The sequence below is a fragment of the Aythya ferina genome (genome assembly GCF_964211825.1).
Source record: "Aythya ferina genome assembly, chromosome: 2".
Lineage (NCBI taxonomy): Eukaryota > Metazoa > Chordata > Aves > Anseriformes > Anatidae > Aythya > Aythya ferina.
In genome coordinates, this window is record NC_140297.1 from 160,915,245 (window position 1) to 160,935,146 (window position 19,902).

Below are 19,902 nucleotides of genomic sequence, written 5' to 3' on the forward strand. Positions count from 1 at the left end.
GAGTTCCCGGGGCTCCCGCATGGCCCCTCCGAACCCGGGGACGCCGGGGGACCCCGCGTGGCTGCGGGTGCTCTGGGTGCTGGCCTCGGCGCTCGGCCCCCTCTGCCTCTGGGCGCTCTTCGTGCTGCGGTGCCCGCGCCCCCCGGGTAGGACGCGTGGGGACGCGGTGACACGTGGCGGGAGGCGGCACGGGCACGATGGCCCCGCGGGGCCGCCCCCAGCCGCCCCCTGGCAGCGCGGGGCCGTGGGACTTTTCCTCCCCGCTCCCTGGGGCCGGATTCCAGCCAGGGAGCAGCAGCGGGGGCGAGGGGCACGGTGGCGCCAGGGCGAGCCCAATTCCCATCACGCCGATCCTGCAGCGGCCCCTTCCCGTAGGAGCCCCCGGCTTTTGGCCCGCCCTGTTCCTGCAGGGTGAGCGGCACCGGGGGGCTGCCGGACCCCCTGCACCCCATGGGACCCCGCGGTGTGGGCAGGGGGAGGGTGGCTCCCATGCGGGGGCTCCTCTGGGGTGTGCCGGGGTGAACCCACGGGGCTGTGCCCACAGCACGTGCCAGGGACGGGCGGCGGGGCCGTGTGCTCGGGCACGGCACCGCGGGCACAACCGGCAGCGTGAACAGGAGCGTGCCCGCGCCGCCAGCACCGGTCCCTGGCACCAGCTCCTCCTGGGCACGGCCCAGGGCAGGCGTCGCATCCGCACGTGGAAGCGCTGCCAGCGCCCAGCTCCGGCCGGGCAGGGCGGGTGCCGGGATCCGGGGCGGGGAGCGGTTTGGGGCACTCCTCACGTGCCAGCACCGAGCCGCTCGCTCCCGCTTTGCTCCTGCAGGGAAGCGGTCGGAAAGCGCGACGCCGCCGGCAGCCTCGCAGGTAGGAGCCCGGCCCCGGGGTGCCAAAATGCAGCTGGGCTGGGGGCTCCGCACCCCGTCCCATGCGGGGCTGGGAGCCCCCTTCCAGCCCCGCTGTGCCCCATGGGGCCCCGCCAGCCGCGGGCCTTGAGCGGGGGGAGCCTGGCGCTGCCGGTGCCAAGCGTGCGGGACCTTTGTCCCGAGGGGCCCGCGGGGCTGAGCGCGGCGCTGAATGGGGCCCTTTGTCCGCGCTCTCAGCAAGGGAATCGCCCCCTTCTCCCCCGCCGGGTGCCACACAGAATCGTGGCTGGGGCACCCGTGCCCTGCCCGGCGCAGGGGGAGGCCATGGGCGGGCAGCGGGATGGGTGGGTGCCGTGCCGCGCGGTGCCGTGGGGCAGTGTCGCTGTCGGCAGCGGGGACGCACGAGCCAAGAGCTTTGCCTTGCAGCGGGGCCACGGGAGGGGCCCGAAGCAGCGCCCGGCGCCTGCTGGGGGACAGCGGCCGGCGGGGACCAGGACGAGGACGGGGACGAGGACGGGCAGCAGCCGCCGGGCACACACAGCGGTAGGGAGCTGGGGGGGGGCGGGCACGGGGGTGGCCCTGGGGTCCCCTAACCCTGCAGCACCGTGGGGCTGGGTGGGGGCTGTGCCACCACTGGGCAGGTGGATGGGGCTGGGGGGTACTGGGGGCACTGGGAAGGGCTGGGAGGGGCAGGGGAGGTGCCTGGGAGCTGGGGAGAGGGCGTCTCAGGGGGGGCTGTGTGTGCACAAGCACATGGGTGTGCCTTGCACACCTGGTAAGCGCATGTGTGTGTGCGTGTGTGCGTGTGCGTGTGCACGCCTGCATCTGTGTAAGCCTGCTTGCTGCATCCAGTGAGGCCCAGTGTGTGCGTTTGTGCGTGTGTGCACGTGTGTGTGCATGCGTGTGCATACACGGGTATGTGTTTGCATACGTGTGTGCACGCATGCATGCATGTGCATGGATGTGCGTGCACATGTGGGTGTGCATGCGTGTGTGTGCACGCGTGTACCCAGTCACTGCGTGCACGTGGGCGTGCCTGGCGCAGACGGATGTGCCGGCAGTGTCTGCGTGGACGCTCTCTGCCTGTTGCTGCTGGTGCCCGCGGAGCTCCGGTGCGCTGCAGGCTCCTGGGCCCCGCGGCCCCGCTCTGGGTGCCTGCAGCACCGCCCGCACCCGGCGCCACCCCGGTCCCGGCGCGGTGCCAGCACCGGGGCCTCGCCGGCTGCCAGCGCCTCGCCCCTGCCCGCTGCCTCCCGTAGCGGTGCCGAGCTCCATCCCTGCCGCGGGGCCGCGGGCGGAGGGGAGGCAGCGGAGCCGAAACCGGGCTCCTCTCCCTCTGCAGCATGCCAGGGCCTGTGTCGGGGCTCCTGGTGTTGCCCCCCTGCCGCCACCCGGCTCACACGGTGCCGGGACGTGGCGGCACCGCCTGCCCGTGCTCCCGCTGCGGCCTCCTGCAAGGCCGCGCAGCCGTGGCACCTCGCCGTGCCCTGCAGCTGTGGCTGGGCACGGAGCCCGGGGCTGGTGCAGGGACAGGGCCCACACCCCCACCACGCTGCGCCCCCACCGCCTGCGGTCCCCCCGGCGGTGCCACGGTGCCCCTGGGGCCTTCCTGCGGAGGCCGGGTGTGCCGGGGCGCGCAGCTCCGGTGCCACCGCAGCGCAAACAGGCCCGGAGCCAACAGAGGCTGCGCCAGGCAGGAGAGGAACTGGGTCATGTGAAGGCTGAAGCCACCAGCGCGGGGATGGTGGCACCGGTGGCACGGGTGGCAGGGCGCGCTGCTCGGCCCCGCCGCGGCGGCTCCCGGTAATGGGGTGCGGGAGGCAGCGGGGCGCGGGGCGGTGGGTGCGGGGACGGTGCCCGGGGCTGCTGCGGGTGGTGGGACCCCGGCCCTGCACCCCCAGCTCTCGGGGCTGCGGGTGGCACAGCCACGGTGCCCCCGTCCCCTGCGCCACGGTGCCCCCGTCCTTGGCACCCGGGGATCTTGTCCCTGGCACCCGGTGCCCCCGTCCCAGCCGCGTCGTGGCCGTGGGCTGGGGTCAGGGACGAGCCCCGGGAGCCCCGGGACAGCGCTGCGGGGCGGCACGGAAGGGGTTAAAGGGAACGGGGTGTGGGGGGGGGGTCGTGGTTAACCCCTTCCACGCCGTGCGCTCAGGGGGCGGGGGTCGCGCTAACCCCTCACCCCTCCTTACCCCCCCGGTCGCCGCTCGCCGCCCGCTGTGCGCGGCCCCGCGGGTGCGGGTGCGGGTGCGAGATACGGGCGGCCCCGCCCGCCCCCCCCTCCCCGGCCCCGCCCGCCGCCCGCCCCCGGAGCCGGGCCCCGCCGGAGCGCAGCGCAGCGCTGCCGGTGCCGGTGCCGGTGCCGGTGCCCGAGCCCCCCGGTTGGAGATGCCCCCGCGGCGGGCGCGCACCGGGGGTCCCCGCGGCGCACGGTGAGTGCGGCCGGGCCGGGCCCCCGGCGGGGCTGGGAGCTCCCCGCGTGGGTCCCGCGTGGGTGCGGGCGGCCCCCGGCTTGGGGGGGGGGCTGCGGGGGGGCTGCGGGGCTGCTGCGGTAAATGGGGGGGCGGCGGGGGGAGCAGCGGGCGCGGGGCTGCTGCAGGGACCGGGTGTGGGGATGGGGCTGCGGGGAGCGGGGGGGTTGATGTGGGGGGGGGGGTGATGTGGGGGGGGGGCTGCGCCGCAGGGGCTGCGGGGGCTGGGCTGGGGGAGGTGCAGGGGGTGCGGGGTGGGGGGGCTGGGGGATGGGATGGGATGGATGTGGGGCAGGGGCTGTGCTGCGGGGGTGTCCCGGGCTGCCCCCCCCCCGTGCCGAGTCCCTGCCGGTGCCGTGGGGGGGGGGGGCTGCAGCCCCCGCGGGGCTGGGGGCGCGCTGCCGGGCGCAGGAGGGGCCGTGGGCTGCGGCGGAGGCGCAGGGGATGGAGGCTGCGAATCAGCCGTGACGGGGGTCCCGGGGGGGCCCCTCTGCAGCGGTGGGTGGGGAGAGGCCCCCGAGGGCCCTGTTGCAGGGGGCAGGAGCAGGGGGTTCCCGTGGGGCCGGCAGCGGCACGGCCATGCAGCTGGGGGGCTGCGGGCACGGGTGCCCCCCGGGGCTGGGAGCTGGGGCTGGGCTCTGTGCTTGCAGGGAGCAGCTTCGCCCCCGGCAGCCCCAAGGTGCTGAGGCCCGGGGATGCTCCCGGTGCTGCTGTGCTCAGGATCCGGTCCTGAGCTGGCCCCAGCCCCTGGGAACGGTGCAGCAGCAGCAGCACGGAGCGGTGGGGAGGGCAGGGGGTCCCCGTCCCCATGCCACCAGGGTGCCACCATCCCCGCGGTGCCGGGCACCGTATGGGCAGCAGGGCCGCTCCTCCTGGCCTTGCTGGCGCTGCCCGGCCCCGGCACGGGGCGATGCGGGCTCCGGTGGAAAAACATTGCCCGAGATCACGTAACCGGTGCTGGCTTCTCGCGGCGCTGCGTTGAGGGGGTGGAACTGCAGAGGCGGCCTCGCTGCCGGCAGCCCTGACGTGCGGCCTCGCCTGGCAACCTGCGCCGCGCTCCCCAGGTGCCACGAGGCTGCAGAGCCCCGGCAGCAGCTCCCGGTGGCCCCAGCTGCTCCCTGCGGTAGCCCCGGTGCGGCCTCCGCCTTGGTGGCAGCCCCGGTCCCCTCCCGGCCTCGGGGCGCATCGTGCGTGGGGCTGCGTTTGCTGGGGTGAGGCCGTGGCCGCGTCCTGCCCGTGCCTCTCACCAACAGCTCGGTGCTTCGCCCGCAGCGCTCCCTGCGCCCCTAAGTCCCCGTTCCCAGCCCCTTTCCCCATGTGGCAACCCCACGGCGCTGCCCGTGGTTGTTGGGGGGCACCTGAAGCAGCCTCTCCCCGTGCCCCCACCTGGGGGCTGCCCCCTCCCGGCTGCGCCTCCCTCCCGTTTGGCACGGGGCCGGCTGTGGGTTTTGCGGGCGCTGCCGGTGGCAGGTGCGAGCCGGGGCGGTTGGGGCGTGCCCAGGAGCCGAGGAGCTGGGAGCGGCGGTGCCAGGGGCCGGCGGCGCTTGGAGATCCCCCTGCCCTGACCCCAAACCCTCTGCCGCAGGAGCTGAGGCCGGCGGGGTGCCGGCAGCCGGCCGAGATGGCGGAGGAGAGCTCGAGCGGCAGCAGCAGCTCCCCGAGCCCCGGGGACACCCTGCCCTGGAACCTGGCCAAGCACCAGCGCACCAAACGCACCAAGGCGACCGCGGGCAACGGGACGGTGCTGGACCCCGCCGAGCGGGCGGTGATCAGGATCGCAGGTAGGGCCGGCGGCACGGGCGGCGCCGTCTCGGGGTAACGCTCGTGGGGCTCCAGGGAGGGCTCGGCCCCGTCGGGGACCCGGTGGTGTCGTGGCGGGGTCCGGTCGCGCTGTCCGATGCACCCGGCTGCCCGCTGGTGGCTGTGGCCGTGCCAGGCTGCGCCGTTGGACACGCACGTGGTGGTTGTGCCCTGCACGGGGCAAGGCCCTGTGGTTGGGGCAGGAGGCCGGGCTGTGCCGCAGCGTGTGGTGGTGCCGTGGGGTGCCTTGGGGGTGATGCCGTGGGGTGCCGTGGGGCGATGCCGCGGGAGGTCCCAGCAGCGCCCTGAGGATGGTTTGGGGAGCGGGGCATCCCCCTCAGAGGGGAGGCTGGGGGAGCGGAGACCGAGGGGTGACCCCATGAATGTTTATAAATACGGAAAGGGGCAGCATCAGGAGGATGGAGCCAGGCTCTTCTTGGTGACACCGAAGGGGCAGTGGGTGCACACTGGAACGTTTGAGGTTCTGCTTTAATGTGAAATTAAACTTTTTTATGGTGAGGGTGACAGAGCACGGAACAGGCTGCCCGGGGGGGCTGTGGGGTCTCCTCTGGAGGCACCCAAACCCCGCCCGGACGCGTTCCTGTGTGACCTGCTCCGGGTGTTCCTGCAGGGGGATGGGACCGGCTGAGCTTCCAGGGTCCCTTCCAGTCCCTGATGTTTGGTGATTCGGCGTGGTGCCGCCGTGACCGGCAGTGCTGGGCCGGGGAGCAGGGGGCGATGCCGTGGCCTGGGGACGCGCTGTGCTGCGCCGTGCCGTACCGCGGGCACTGGGACCCCTGCGCCCTGTCGGGGTGGCCAAGCTGTGCCATGTCCCCTGTGCCATGGCAGGGTGCTGTGGTGGCCGTCCCATGCCCCCTGTGCCATGTTGCAGTGTCACGGTGGCCGTCCGGTGCTGTTGCTGTGGCCATGCCTGTCACGGTGACCGTGCTGTGCCCCCTGTGCCATGTCACAGTGTCACTGTGGCCATGCTGTGCCCCTTGTGCCATACTGTTGTGGCCATGCCATGCCCCCTGTGCCATGTCACAGTGACCATGTCATGTTGTGCTGGTTGTGCCGTGCCCCCCGTGCTGTGTCACAGTGACCACACCGTGCCCCCCATGCCGTGCTGTTGTTGTGGCTGTGCCGTGCCCCCTGTGCCATGTCACAGTGTCACCATGTCCATGCTGTGCCCCATGTGCCATACTGTTGTTGTGGCCGTGCTGTGCCCCCTGTGCCATGTCACAGTGACCATGTTATGTTGTGCTGGTTGTGCCGTGCCCCCCGTGCTGTGTCACGGTGACCGTGCTGTGCCCCCTGTGCCACGTCACAGTGTCACCATGGCCATGCTGTGCCCCCTGTGCCATGCTGTTGCCTTTGCTGTGCCGTGCCCCCCGCACCGTGCTGTCGTGGTGACCATGTCATGTGCTGGTTGTGCCATGCCACCCGTGCTGTGTCACAGTGACCACGCCGTGCCCCCCACGCCGTGCTGTCCCTGTGGCCATGCTGTGCCCCCAGTGCCATGTCACAGCGTCGTGGTGGCCATGCCATGCCCCTGGCAGTGCACACCGTGTCCGTGGTGTCCCCGGGCAGGACGTGGCTGCTACTGCTCTGGGGCTGCGTGTGCTGGGACACCATGGGGACAGCGCTGGGGACACCGGGGGGGGGCGCGTGTGTCCGGGCCGTGCTGTCCCCATCCCCTGGGGACACCGAGTCCCCTCTGGTGGCCGCGTCCCGGCCTCGCCTCGGGGCGCAGTCCCCGGGCCCTGCAGTGTCCCCGGCCGCCGTCAGAGGGCCCCCGGGGCCGGGCTGCGGGGGGGGCCGGGAGGGGACCGGGCACCGAGACCCTCTGCGGGGGGGGGGGGGGGCGCAGACCCAGGCGGCGCCTCCGTGTCCCGGCCCCGCGGCTGCTGGGGACACCCCGGGGACACCCGGGGGACACGCAAGGGACACCCCGGGGACCTCTCTCCGTGGTGCCCCCCCCGAGGGGGGGCTGTCCCGGTGCCCTCGCTGCTGGCACCGCAGCTCCGCGCCCCCACGGCCACGGGGAAACGAGCCCCGAGCCCCCCCCCTCCTTATGCCGGGGGGGCTGCCCCCGGTGGGCGCCGCGTCCCTGCGGCTGGGGGGGGCGCACACGCGGCCGGGGGGGGTTCGTGCCCCCCCCGCACCCCCCGCCGGGGGCCCCGCGCCCTGGCAGCTATGGGCCCGCATTGTTTCCGCCGCCCGTCCTCCTCCCCGATTTAGCAGCCGCCCCCCCGCTGCCCCCCCCCCCCCGACCCCCCCCGGCCTTGGCCCCACGGCCTCGGGGCTGAGCCCGGCACCGCCACCGCTATGGGGTCCCCGCTGCTGATGGGGTCCCGGTGTGTGTGTGGGGGGGAACAATCCTCGGGGGGGGGGGGGGTCGTGGTGTCCTGGTCCCCCAGGTGCCCCCCATTTTGGGGCTGTGGGGGTCAGCGTTGGGGGTCTGAGGGTCCTGCTGGGGGGGCAGAGCAGGACCCCAGGGTCTGGGTGCGGGGGGGCCGTGGGGTGCTGTGGGGTGCCATGGGGGGCTGTGGGGCGCCATGGGGGGCCATGGGGGGCCATGGGGGGCTGTCTGGTGTCGTGGGGTGCCATGGGGTGCCGTGGGGTGCCGGGGACGCGGTGGCAGCGGCGGTGACGCTGCGGTGCTGAGTCACGGGGTGGGGCGGCCGCGGGGGGGCCGGGCTGGGCCATCCGGCACCGGGCGTGCGTGGGGCTGGTGGGGGCCGGGGGGGGTGCGTGGGCACGAGTGGGGTGGGTGAGCACGAGCAGCGCCCGGGGGAGGGCCATGAGCACGCCGTGCGAGGGCAGCGGTGCCCCCCCCCCCCAAGCCCTGCTCCTCCCCCCACGGGGAGGCACCCCCATGTGCTCCGTGGGGAACCTGTCAGTGCCTGGGCCCCCCCCATTAGTGCTCAGTGCCCCCTATCAGCCCCCCCATTAATTCCCATTGCCCCCCATCAGCCCCCCCATTAGTTCCCAGTACCCCCCATCACCCCTCTATCAGTACCCAGTGCCCCCCATCACCCCCCCATCAGTGCCCAGTGTCCCCCATCAGTTCCCAGTGCTCCCCAGTGGTGCCCAGTGCCCCCCAGCAGCACCAAGCCCCCCCCACTCTCAGTGCCCCCATTGCTGCCCCCTCCCCACTGTTCCCGGCCCTGTGCCCCCCCCCCTTGGTCTCTACCTTCAGGGCCGGTGCTGCTCATGGGGGGGGTCCCGGTGCCGGCCAGGGCCCGATCCTGCACCCGCCGGTGGCTCCTGTCACCCCCTGTCACCGGCATCCCCAGCCCCCTCCTGTCCCTTGTCCCCTGCCCCCCCAGCCCCATCCTGTCCCCATGTCCTGTCCCTTGTCACCCACACCCCCAGACCCCCGCCATCCCTTCCCAGCTGTGCCCACCTTGTCCCTTCCCACCCGTGTCCTCTGTCCCATCCTTTGCCACCTGCACCCTGGGTCCTGTGCACCCCTCGTCACCCCCCCAGCCCCATCCTGTCCCTTGTCACCCCCCAGCCCCATCCTGTCCCTCCTCACCGTGTCCCAGCCTTGGTCACCTGCACCCCCTGCCCCACACCATCTCCTGTCCCATGTCCCCCCCGTCCTGTCCCTTGTCCCCCCACCCTGTCCCTTGTCCCCCTGTCCCTCCCGCGTCCCCCATCCCGTCCCTCTCACCTGCGCTGTCCCCTGCCCCCCCAGCCCCATCCTGTCCCCGTGTCCTGCCCCTTGTCACCTGCCCCCCCAGCCCCACACCATCCCTCATCCCGTGTCCCCCCCCAGTCCCTTATCCCCCCGCCCCACCCCGTGTCCCCCCGTCCTGTCCCCCCCCAGTCCCGTGTCCCCCCGTCCCTCCCCTCTCACCTGCGCTGTCCCCATCCCCACCCTGCCCCGTCCCGTCCCCTGCCCCCCCCCTCACCCCCCCTCGCCCCCCGCCCCTCCCGCCCCCTGCCCCCGCCCCGCGCCCCGCCCCCCGCCGCCGCTCCACCGCCCCCCGCCCCCCCCCCCCCCCCCGTGTCCGCTTCCCTTAAGGCCGGGCCGGGCCGGGCCGCGCGGGGCTCCCGCGGCTCCCACGGCTCCCACGCGGCGCGGCCACGCGGCTGCGCCCCCCCCCCCGCCGCCCCCGGCCCGGCCATGGCCACGTACGAGCTGGGCAGCCTCCCCCCCAACCCCGAGGAGCAGGACTTCATCCAGGCCTACGAGGACGTACGGGAGCGCTACAAAGGTAGCGCCGGGCCCCACGCGTGTTCCGCGTGGGGGGGGGGGTAGGGGGTCGGGGCGCGCCGGGCGGGGGTCGCCGTGGGGCTGGGCGCCGGGGCAGAGCTCGGGGAGGGGGGGCAGAGGGGAAGGGGGGCTGTGCCCCCGCGTGGAGCCCCACTCGGTGGGCACGGTGCGTGTCCCACGGCCGCGTGGGAGGGGTGGGCACGCGTGGGGGGCGCGTGGGGGGCTGCGTGGGGCACGTGGGGAGTGCGCAGGGGGTCAGTGTCAGCACCCTAGAGGTGCCCAAACCCCCCTGCCCACCCCGGCCGTGGGCTGCGTGGGGTCGGGGGGTGGCCGTGGGGTGGGGACGGGGGCGCAGGGTGCGGGGCGCGGGCTCGGGGCCGCCGTGGGCCCCCCAGCGCGGTGGCGGTGCGGCGGCGGCGGGCTCGGAGCAGCCATGCCCTTACAAGGGGCGCGAGCGCGGCCGGCGCTGCCTGACCCCGGCACGTCACCGCGCCCGTGGGGCCGGGGAGCCCCGCGGGGGGCCGGGGAGCCGGGGGGGCCCACGCACGGCCAAGCCCCGGCTGCGCTGCCGCCCTCGCCGGGGGTCTGTCCCCGCGTTGTCCGTCTGTCCCCGCGCCCCAGGGGCTTCTTTCCCCTGTGCGTGCGGCAGCAGCGGGGTGGGACCCCGGCCAACATCCTGGCGGACGCATCGGGTGTCCTTTCGGGGGGGCACGGAGGGGCCCCTGCCTGTGCGTGACTCCACGTGCCTGGGGCTGGCGGTTCAGGGCTCGTCCCAGCCCCGGGGTCCCCCCGACACTGCTCAGCTCAGAGACCCCGGGGTGCCCCGGCGGCCGGTCCCGCTGTTGGTGCTGGTGGGGGGGGTCTGGGTGCCGACCCCTCCCCTGGCGCTGGGCCGGGTCCCTTCCCCGCAGCCAGCGGGGTCATCGCACGCGCCGCTGTCCCAGAGCTGCTGGCAAAGCCGGGAAGCGTCAGCCGAGCCTCGGGGCTCTGCAAAAAGTGTTGACACCGCGAGCGAGGAGCAGACGGCTTGGCCCCGCGCCCGCCGGCGCCGCCTGTACCTGCCAGCGCCGCCCGGGCTGGTGGCACTGGCGCACGCCAGCCCCGGGCAGAGGCAGCACCGGCTGCATCCCCACGGGCACCGCAGCGAGCGGCCGCGGGCACAACCCCGCACCAACCCCAACCCCAACCCTGTGGCCGGGGGGCTCGGCGTCCCCGTGCTCGGCGTCCCTGCGTGGGCACCGTGGCCACCGGCGGGGGTCTGGGGGCAGCCGCCTGCGTCCCGCGCTCGTGGGGCTGCCTCTGGGCTCGTGCCCCCCCCGGCGAAGCGCAGCAGACCGGCGCAGGCGGCCGTGTAAGGATAAAAGCTGGAGCACGCCGGCGGCAGGACGGAGCTGCCGTTGGCCGTGCGCCGCGGCCGCGCTGCCTGGGGAGGCCTGGCCGTGCCGCAGGGGGGGTGTGCGGCGCATTCCTCCCGCTGCTGACACCCCCATGTCCCGAGCTGTCCCCAACAGAGCACAAACAGGGCAGCAGGTCTGGCACCAGCAGCCCCCCGCGGGTCGCAGGGTGCCCACCACGAGCCCTCGGGACGCGGCGGTGGTGGTGCCACGGGCATCGATGCTGTGGGTGCCACGGGTGCCGCATGGCGCCGTCCCTCCCCGCGGACACGTGCCCGGGTGCCAGTGGCTGCTGGGTGCTGCCGTTATCACTGCCCAGCCAGGAGCACCGGGGGGGGCACCGGGGGGGCACCTGGGAGGCATCTCCTGCCGCCCCCCTGGGCACGGGCAGCAGCAGCCACAGCAATTTGGGGCTGGGGGGAGCTCCATGGGGGCTGCAGCTCGGCCCTGCCCATGGCAGGAGCTGCGTAGGTGCCCCCCATTCCCCCCCCACCCGTGTCGGTGCCCCTGGCAGCGTGTGTTGGGGGGGGCTGCAGCCTCTGTGCTGCTGCCCAGACCCGGTGCCGGGGGGGGGCCCTGCGGGGAGGGGGCTGCGCCGGGATGGAGGGGGGGGGGCGAGGCGTTAATGGGGCGGGGCGGGGGGCTGCGCTGCGGTGGATGGGGATGGGGGGGCTGTGGCGCAGCAGGTGCCGATCCGAGCCGTGCCGATCCGTGCTGATCCGATCCGATCCGTGCTGATCTGAGCCGATCCGAGCCGTGCCGGGGGCGGGGCTGCCGCAGGAGCTGCCCGTTCCCGGTGCCCCGGACGGGGCGGACCGGCCCTGATTGGCCGCGGCCGCCCCATAAATGCAGGGGGGGGGGCGCGGGGCGCAGCGCCGGGCCGAGCCGAGCCGGGCCATGGCCATGGACACGTCCCGCTCCATCCACCACGAGATCATCTCGCTCAAAGGTACCGGCGGGGTCACCTTGCCGGGGGGCTCGGCACCCGCCCGGGATGCTCCGCAGTGGGGCTGGGGGCTTGGGGGGGCTCAGCGCCCGCCCTGGATGCTCTGCAGTGGGGATGGGGACATGGGGGGGTGTCTTGGAAGCCACCCTGGAGGCTCTGCATTGGGGCTGGGGGTGTGTGGGGGGCTTGGCACCCATCCTGGATGCTCCGCAGTGGGGCTGGGGTGTATGGGGAGCTTGTCACGCAGTGGGGCTGGGGGCAGGCAAAGTGCTCGGTGCCCACCCTGGGTGCTCCACGGTGGGGTTGGGGATGTGTGGGGTGCTGGGCACCGGTCCTGAGTGCTCTGCAGCAGGGCTGGGGGCAGGCGTGGAGCTCGGTGCCCACCCCGGGTGCTCTGCAGTGGTGTGGGGGCATCCGTGGTGCTCAGCATCTGCCCTGGGTGCTCTGCAGTGGGGCTGGGGTGTAGGGGAGCTGAGCACGCAGTGGGGCTGGGGGCACGCAGGGTGCTCAGCGCCCACCCTGGATGCTCTGCAGTGGGGCAGGGGACGTGTGGGGTGCTGGGCACCTGCCCCATCTGTGTGGTTCAGCGGTCCCCAGCACTGCCACTGCCCTGTGGCCAGCCTGGGGCAGGGTTGTCCCCTGGGGGGGCACGGTCACTGTCAGGGGACAGCCCCCGGCTTGCAGGGGGCCTGAGCCTGTGGGTGGGGGGCTCGGGGCCGCTGCTGCACCAGCGCTTGCTTGGCTGCACGGGCACACTGCCTGCGGCACGGGAGAGGGGCTCGGGGAGCTGCCGGGGGGGCAGGGGCTGGGGGGGGCTGTGCCGTGCCGTGCCGCAGAGCCGGTGCGCTGGGGCGTGAGTAACGGGCCCTGTGGATGCTCGTCACGGGGCTGCTGCACCGCGTGCTCCTGTCCCCTCTAAGCCGCCGCAGCGGGCATGCGGCCACTGCACGGCCAATTACGCTAACGAGCCGCGGCGCTGGGGCTGGGGCTGGGGCCGCGCTGGCTCGGACCCCGGCCAGGGTCAGGAAGAGGTTGGGCTCTGTTCCCCCCGTCCCTTCCCCCCCTTGCAGCTCCCGGGCTGCCAGCGGGGAGATTTATGGTGAGAACGGGCATGGCCGCAGGACCCCCGCCGGCCCCATCCTCATTAATCCCCCCGGGGCTCCTGGGCCGCTTGGCTCGGCCGCAGCGCCCTGCGAACAGCGGCGCCTTTGTTCCTGCCTCGGCACCGGAGCCCTGCGGCAACGCCAGCCCCCAGGGGCACCGGCACCGGGCTGGGGGCCAGGGGCTGCCGGCCGGGGCCCCCGCTGCCCACCCGCCTGCCCCACAGCGCCGTGGGGCTGCAGCCTGCCCGGACCCCCGGCCACGGGTTGGGGGGAGGTGGGGAGGGGTCCGGCACCGTGCCCGGTGTCCCCGGCAGGAGGGAGCAGCCGGAGCTGGCTGTGCTGTCACAGCGCAGCGGGTCGCTGCGGCGGGCGCTGACTCGGCACTTCCCGGCATGCTGCAGTCACTGGGCAGGGGGCCGGGGGGGCTGGGGGGATGCTCCGGCCAAGGGATGCGAGCACGTCCCCGAGCTGTCCCTGTGCCACCAACGTGGGGACGTGGTGCTGCTCGGGGGGGCCGTGGGCTGGTTCTGGTGGCTGCGTGGGACAGGAGGCGGCTGCATGGGGAGGCTGAGGGGGCTGCGCACGGGGAGGCCGCTGCTGGTGGCTGCAGTGTGGGTGCTGTGCTCCTGGCACCGTGCGCATTGTCCCGTGCTGTCCCCGCAGGTCCGTGCTGTCCCCTCTGCTGTGCCCGGCACGGGCAGGGCTGGGGGCACCCCGGGCTGGCAGCCACCACGGGGGGGGTGTCCCCAGCTCCGTGCCCCCTCCGTGGCGCCGCAGAGGGAGCAGCGCTGCGGGGATTTGCATGCAGGGGGCCGGCTGCCTGCTGCGCTGCCGCGTCCCTGCCTCTCCCTGCCCTGCTGGGGGAGCCTGGGGGCTGCCGGGTGGGGACCCTGCCCTGGGGTCTGGCGCAGCTGCGGAGGTGACGCGGTGCTGGCGGTGGCGTGACGGCTGCTGTCGCCGTCCCTGCCCCGGGGGGGGAAGCCGGGTGGAGCGGGGTGCGCGGTGCCCCGGCTCCGGGCCCCGTCACTCCTGGGCCAGACGGAGGGGTCTGCGGTGGGGGAGCGTGGCTGGGGGTGATCCACGTGGCTGCGCGTGAGGGGTCCGGGTCCTCCCCAAATGCTGCCCACTCAGGAGCTCCCGAGCCTGCCAGGGGTGCTGGTGGGTGCCCAAAGCTGCAGCGGGTGGGGCTGTGCCGTGCACCCCAGTCCTGCTGCCCATGGGTGAGGGGATTCAGGAGCCCCTGCAGTGATTTATGCCACGGCTGCTATGGTGTGCCAGGTGCTGACCATGCCCAGGGCTGCGCTCACCTCCTTGCTCACTGCTGCGTGGGGCCAGGCACAGCTGGGTACAGACCCCTGGCCCCCCACCCATGCCCATCCCTGCTCCCCACCGCTGCTGGCCCCCATCGCTGCTCTGCTCCCCAGGGCACAGCTCACAGGATGCGGGGCACCAGCCTTGGTGCCACTTCTCCTGCTGGTGCTATCCCCAGCGCCACAGTGTCCCCAAGGCCCCCGGCCCTGTGCCACCACCAGGGGTTCCTCGTTCCTCCGGCTGCATCCTGTGCCAGCCTGGCCTGGCCCCAGAGCTGTGCCGGGCTCTGTCCTCACGTCCCTGTCCCGCTTGGGGCTGGCAGGATGCCCATCCTTGAGTCGCTTTGCTGCGGGACCCCTTCAGCCCGGGGGGGCTCCCCACAGGGTGGTGCGGGCACCGGGTGTCCTGTTGGGACAGGGTGCGTGATGCCAGGTGGGGAAATGATGGGGCACGTGGCGTGGGGGCTCTGCACTGCACCCACTTCCACAGCCCCAGGGGCTGTGCCTGTCACCGGGCCTGGGGGGTGCTTCTGGGGTCCCTCCCCGCAAAGCCCCCAGCCCTGGGGACGGGCAGTGCGGACACCGGGGGGGATCCCGGCACGGGACACGGGGACTCCGTTTCGCCCGGCCCGACCCGGGGGAGCCCCCCCGCGCCCCGGGAACCTCCCCCCGCGGCGGGCCCGGCCCTGCTCAAACAGCAGCAGAGCAAACAGTGGCGCTGGCAGGATGCGGCCCCGGTGCGCGGCCCCGGTGCGCGGCGATGCGCCCCGGGGCGGCCCCCGCCTGTTTCTTCCTCCTCGCCATGGCGACGGGGGCGGGGGGGAGGGGGGGGCGCGGGGGCCACGTCCCCGGGCAGGTGGCGGCCCGGCGGCCCCGGGACCCCCCCCTTCCCCCGCCGCCCTTCCCCCGGGGCCGCGTCCCGCGGGGGGTTCCCACGGCGCGGGGAACCGGCCCGGTGCGTCGGGGCGCGCCGGGGGAGCCGCGGGGCCGGCCCGGGGGGGGGCTGCGCGGGGCCGGGGAGGGGCCGCTGAGTCAGGGCCGCCGCCGAGCCGAGAGTGCCCCGGCCCCCCCCGCGCCCAGCCCGGGAGGTGGAGCCGCCGCCAGTCTGCCCCGCCGCGCGCTGCGAGCAACCGCGCCGAGCCGAGCCGAGCCGGGCCGGGCCGTGCCAAAGCGCGCCGGGCCCTGCAGAACCGGGCCGAGCCGTGCGGGACTGTGCCGTGCCGTGCCGAGCCGTGCCAAGCCGTGCCGAGCCGAGCCGTGCCCAGCCATGGTGGCCGGGATGCTGATGCCGCTGGAGCGGCTCCGCGCCATCCTGGAGCTGCTGTTCCGCGAGGGCGTGCTGGTGGCCGAGAAGGAGCGGCGGCCGCGGCGCTGCCACCCGCAGCTGCCCGGGGTGCCCACGGTGCAGGTGATCCGCGCCATGGGCTCGCTGCGCTCCCGCGGGCTGGTGCGGGAGACCTTCGCCTGGCGGCACTACTACTGGTACCTGACGGACGAGGGCATCGCCTACCTGCGCCAGTTCCTGCGCCTGCCGCCCGACATCGTCCCGCTGTCCCTGCAGCGCGCCCGCCGCCCCGCCGCGCCCCCCGCGCCCGCCCGCCGCCCCGCCGCGCCCCCCGGCCCCGGCAGGACGCGCGAGGAGCCCCCCGGCTCCCGGCTGTACCGGAGGAAGGAGGAGGGCGAGCAGCACGTGGAGCCCGCCGCCGCCGCCGCGGGGGTGTCCCGGGAGGGCCCCCGGCCCGGCCCGGCCCCAGGTAGATCCCGGCAGCCGCGTGGGGAGGGGGGACCCGCGTGGGACCTCGCGCCGAGCCGGGAGGGGGGCGCCGGGCTGCTGCCCACGGGGGGGGGCTCTGCAGCGCGGGTGCCGGTGCCGGTGCCGGCCGTGCCCCTCTTCCCATCCCGGAGAGGGGGTGGCTCCTCCCACCCCCCCGCCCGACCAAAGGGCACCCACGGGGATGCGGACGTGCGTGGGGACGGGGGGTGCGGGGGTGGGGACACGGGGACCCCGGGGCGCAGCGTGGCTCCTGGGGGTCGGGGGGGGCTCCGGGCCCTGCAGGGGGGGAATCCTCCGGGCACGGAGGGGCTGCACCGGGGCGCGGGGGGGGGGCAGGCGCCGCGTCCTGCAGCGGGAGATGCTCGGAGCTGCAGCGGGGCCGAGCCCGGGGACGGACGGCGGCAGCTGGGGCAGACGGGGCGGCTGGTGGGGAGGGGGCTGCCGCGCCCCCCCCGCCCCGCGGACACGCGATGCCGACACCCGATCCGCGGCCGGGGGGCGCGGCGGCAGCTGGATCCGGCGGGGGCCGCGGGGCATCCGCGGCGGGGGGGCCGGGGGCAGCTGCGCCCCGAGGCCGCGGTGCCGGCCGCTCGCCCTCCCCGTGCCGCCGCCCGTGACTCAGCCCCGCGGCCGCGGCCGCTCCAAGTTTCCAGCAGGAAGGGGCCGAGCCCGCGCCCCGGCCAGGCCGTGAGTCAGCGCGGGGGGGTCGGGGGGAGCTGCCTGCACGCGTGGGCAACGTGGGCAACGGGGACTGGGTGCGTGTGCCCGCGGCGTGTCCCCGCGCAGGGCAGTGTCAGGGCGGGGGCAGCTCCCCCGGCTGCAGCCGGTGCCGCCCGTGCCCGTGCCCGTGTCCGTGTCCGTGTCCGTGTCCGTGCCCGTGCCCAACACCCGGTGGGAACCGGGACCGGGCCGGTGCTGCTCTCCCCCCGGTTTTTCCACCCGCTCGGGGCCGTCGGTGCAAGAAAACCCGGCCTGGAGCCGGTGTCAGGGGCACGGAGCCGCGCCGTCGGGGGGCAGCGGGGGACACAGCGGGGCACACCGGGGGGAAACGGGGACGAGCCGCGGCCCCGCGTCCAGCCCCGGCCCCGCATCCCCCGGTGGCGGCGGCCGCCCCGTCGGGCCGGTGCAGGGGGCTCGGCCGTGCGGGCCGGTACCCCCCGGCGGCTCGCCCCTCGCCGGGGGCCGGGGGCCGGGGCCGTCCCGCCCCCGTCCGTGTCATGTTCTAACTCGGGCACCGTGACGGGCCCCCGGTTATTTATATCGGCGCCCGCCCGCTGCCTCCCTCCCTGCGTCCCTCCCCCGCGGGCTGACCGGCGGAGCCGCTGCGCCTCGCTCCGCGCTGCCCATGAAGGTCGTGCCGGGTAGGCGACAGCCGCGCCGGGCCGAGCCGGGCCGGGCCGCGCCGGGCCGGGGGGGGGCAGCGCCGCCCGCCGTATAAAAAGCCGGCACCGGGCTGTGTGTGTGTGTGGGGGGGGGCAGGGGCTGGCGCCGGGCCCGGGGCCGCCCCCGCGGGGCTCGCTCCTGCCGGTGCGGCGGGGGGAAGGCGGCTCCGCGCCGCGCACCGGGAGGGGTTAAGGCGGAGCGGGAGCGGCCCCGGGGGGGCGGGCGCTGGCGCCTCCCAGCCCCGCCGGGCCCGGCAGCCCCGTCGAGCCGAGCCGAGCCGAGCCGAGCCGTGCCGCGGGGCGGGCGGTGCCGCGGAGCCGCGCCGGGATGGACGGCCCCGGGTCGCTGTTCCCGTCGCTGGTGGCGGCGGGGCACGTCGTGTCCCTCGCCCTGGTGTGGTACTGGCGGCGCCGCGCAGAGCCGCTCGCCGCAGGTGAGTCCGGCCCGGCCCGGGGCTGCCGAGCCGCGGGGCTCCGGGGCTCCCCCGCCCGCCGCCGCCGCCGCCCCTCGCCCCGCCCCCGGGCACCGGCCCAGCCCCGGCGGGGGAGGGCCCGGCCGCGCCGTCGGGGCGGGAGGCGGCGCTGGGGGGGTTCGGGGGCCGCGGGGCCGCTGCAGGGGGCTTTGGGGCGCGAGCGCTGCGCGGGGCGGGGGGGCGCGATGCTGAGGTCCCCCCCCCCTTCCCATCTCCGTGTCCCCCCGTGTCCCCAGCGCGGCCCCTCCCCGGCCGTTCCCGGCAGCCCGGTGCAGGCGGCAGGTGCTGCCCCGGGGCGCCGAGGTGCCAAATGCCTTCGGGGACAGGGCTCTGGTGACAGGGGGGCGCTGGGGAGCGGCAGCTCCACGCCTGCGCGGCTCCGGGCTGCACGGGGGGGGTCCTCGGTGCGTCTGCCCCCACCCAACACGGGGCCGTCTGGAGAGCTGCAGGGTCCCGGTTGTGCCCAGTGCTGCTGGAAGAGATGGGGAGGGGGGCAGCTCCTGCACAGGTTGTGTGGTGGCTTCATGAAGCCCCCCTCCCCATTGCCGCCCCATGAAAGACGGGCACAGCCCCCCCCGCCCCGCTGCAGGACGCTGGCACCGTGCCCGGTGCAGGCAGCGTCTGAAGGGCGCAGCCGCCCGGCGGGGGGGTCCTGGCGCGGCTGCCCGCGGTGCGGCACGCTTGTGCTGCAGAAGGGCTGGGCCGGCTGCGGTGAGGCCGGGCAGCCGCTGCGGTCAGGGGCTCAGCACCGCTGCCGGGGCTCTCCTCGCGCGTCCCCTTGCGCCCATGGCACCGTCTCCCCCGGAGAATTGCTGGGGGGCAGGTGCTGTGAGACCCCCGTGCCTGTGGCTGGGGCAGCCTCCTCCAGCTCCTCCTGCCCCAATCCTGCAGGGCTGACGGATGCGGGGGGGATGCAGGCTGTGGTCTCAGCCCCCCCCGCTGCTCTTTCCAGGGCGTTGGCTGTGGTTTCCGTCGATCTGTGCACGGCATTCGGAGCTGTCACGCTACCAGCAGCAGGGCCAGGCATCGACCCACATTGCCATGGCAGCCAGACCGCGGTGCCCCGGTGCTGGCGCTCGCGAAACCGCAGTCCTGCAGCTGGTGCCGCGGGCTGCCCGTGCGGGGAGATGCCGCGGCCCCCTCTTCTCCCTGCCGGCAGCGCGAGCAGGGCACCTTGGCGCAGCGCGGCCCCCCCGCGGGGCTGCTGTCCCTGGCACCCGCCCAGTGCTGTCCAAAGGGCACCCCCAAGGTCGCAGCTGCTGGGCTCCATCATCCCACCCGGCCCTGCCTGCGCCCCCGTGCCGGGTGTCCCCGCTCCCTCCCCGTGGCGCCGTCCCTGCGCGCCCTCGTCCCCGTCCCAGTGCCCCGGCGTGGCTGGGGTCTCTGTCCCATGGTCCCCGCGCCACCGTGGTGCCACTTGGCGGGGACACCCTGCGGGGAGCCGGGGTTATTTTTGAGCATGGTTCCTGGAATAGCGCGGGGTGGGGACTCTGCAGGGGCATCCATGGGGCTCTGCCCCACTGCGCTCCTGCCTGCTCTCCCTTGTGCCATCGGCACGGTGTTGGGGCGTTTACCCAGGATTCTGCACCCCTGCTCTGCTCGTGCCTCGTTTTCCTCCGTCCCCGTGCCAGGACTGAGCCACCCCCGTCCTGCACCGCTGTGGAGACGTGAGGACCCCTCTGGGCCCTCTCTCGGAGCTGGGTGCAGGATCCCCGGGGCAGAGAGGGGCGGCAGCAGCCCCCAGCACATCGAGTGGGGCCGGAGCTGTGGCCCTGGGGGGCTACAGGGCCCCTCGCCTGGGGCAGGGGCTTGGGGGCGATGAGGCAGCACCGGGAAAGGCGGCAGGCTTGGGAGGGGGCCCTGGGGGCCGCGGCACAGCAGCTGCAGGAGCGCGTGCGGGTTGTGGTGGCAGCGGAGCAGCCGGACGGCGCGCAGGTTTCGGTAGCAGGATGCCGGCTGTTTGTTTGGGCCTGGCTCCTGTTACCAAGGCTGCCAGAGGCTGCTCGTGGCCTCCGCCGCAGCGGCGGCTGTGGGTGGAGGAGGCCCCCAGAGAGGCTTGGGAACCCCCATCCTCCCGCCCGGCCTCTCCACTCAGCTTTTCCACAGCCCTCGCGGCTGCGGCTGTGCCAGGCCGGGGGCCAAAGGGGGGGTCGGGCGCTGCCGC

The 19,902-nt window shown here is 75.5% G+C and overlaps 1 protein-coding gene across 16 annotated transcripts in view; it reads left to right on the plus strand.

Moving 5' to 3' along the window:
• The first annotated feature begins 3,178 nt into the window (after window positions 1-3,178).
• The window catches only part of PLEC (plectin), a 50,106-nt gene continuing 33,382 nt past the window's right edge, over window positions 3,179-19,902 (plus strand). For 3 of the 16 annotated variants that reach the window (XM_084508589.1, XM_084508591.1, XM_084508586.1), the window contains exons 1-2: window positions 3,179-3,292; window positions 4,917-5,112. In XM_084508589.1, coding sequence (XP_084364715.1) covers window positions 4,953-5,112 — 160 coding nt within the window. In that variant the 5' untranslated portion in view covers window positions 3,179-3,292; window positions 4,917-4,952. Of the gene's footprint in view, window positions 3,293-4,916; window positions 5,113-9,248; window positions 9,358-11,635; window positions 11,700-15,345; window positions 15,864-17,193; window positions 17,245-17,506; window positions 17,700-19,902 lie in introns of those variants that run through there. The other 13 variants (XM_084508574.1, XM_084508577.1, XM_084508581.1 and 10 more) reach the window with 7 other exon arrangements.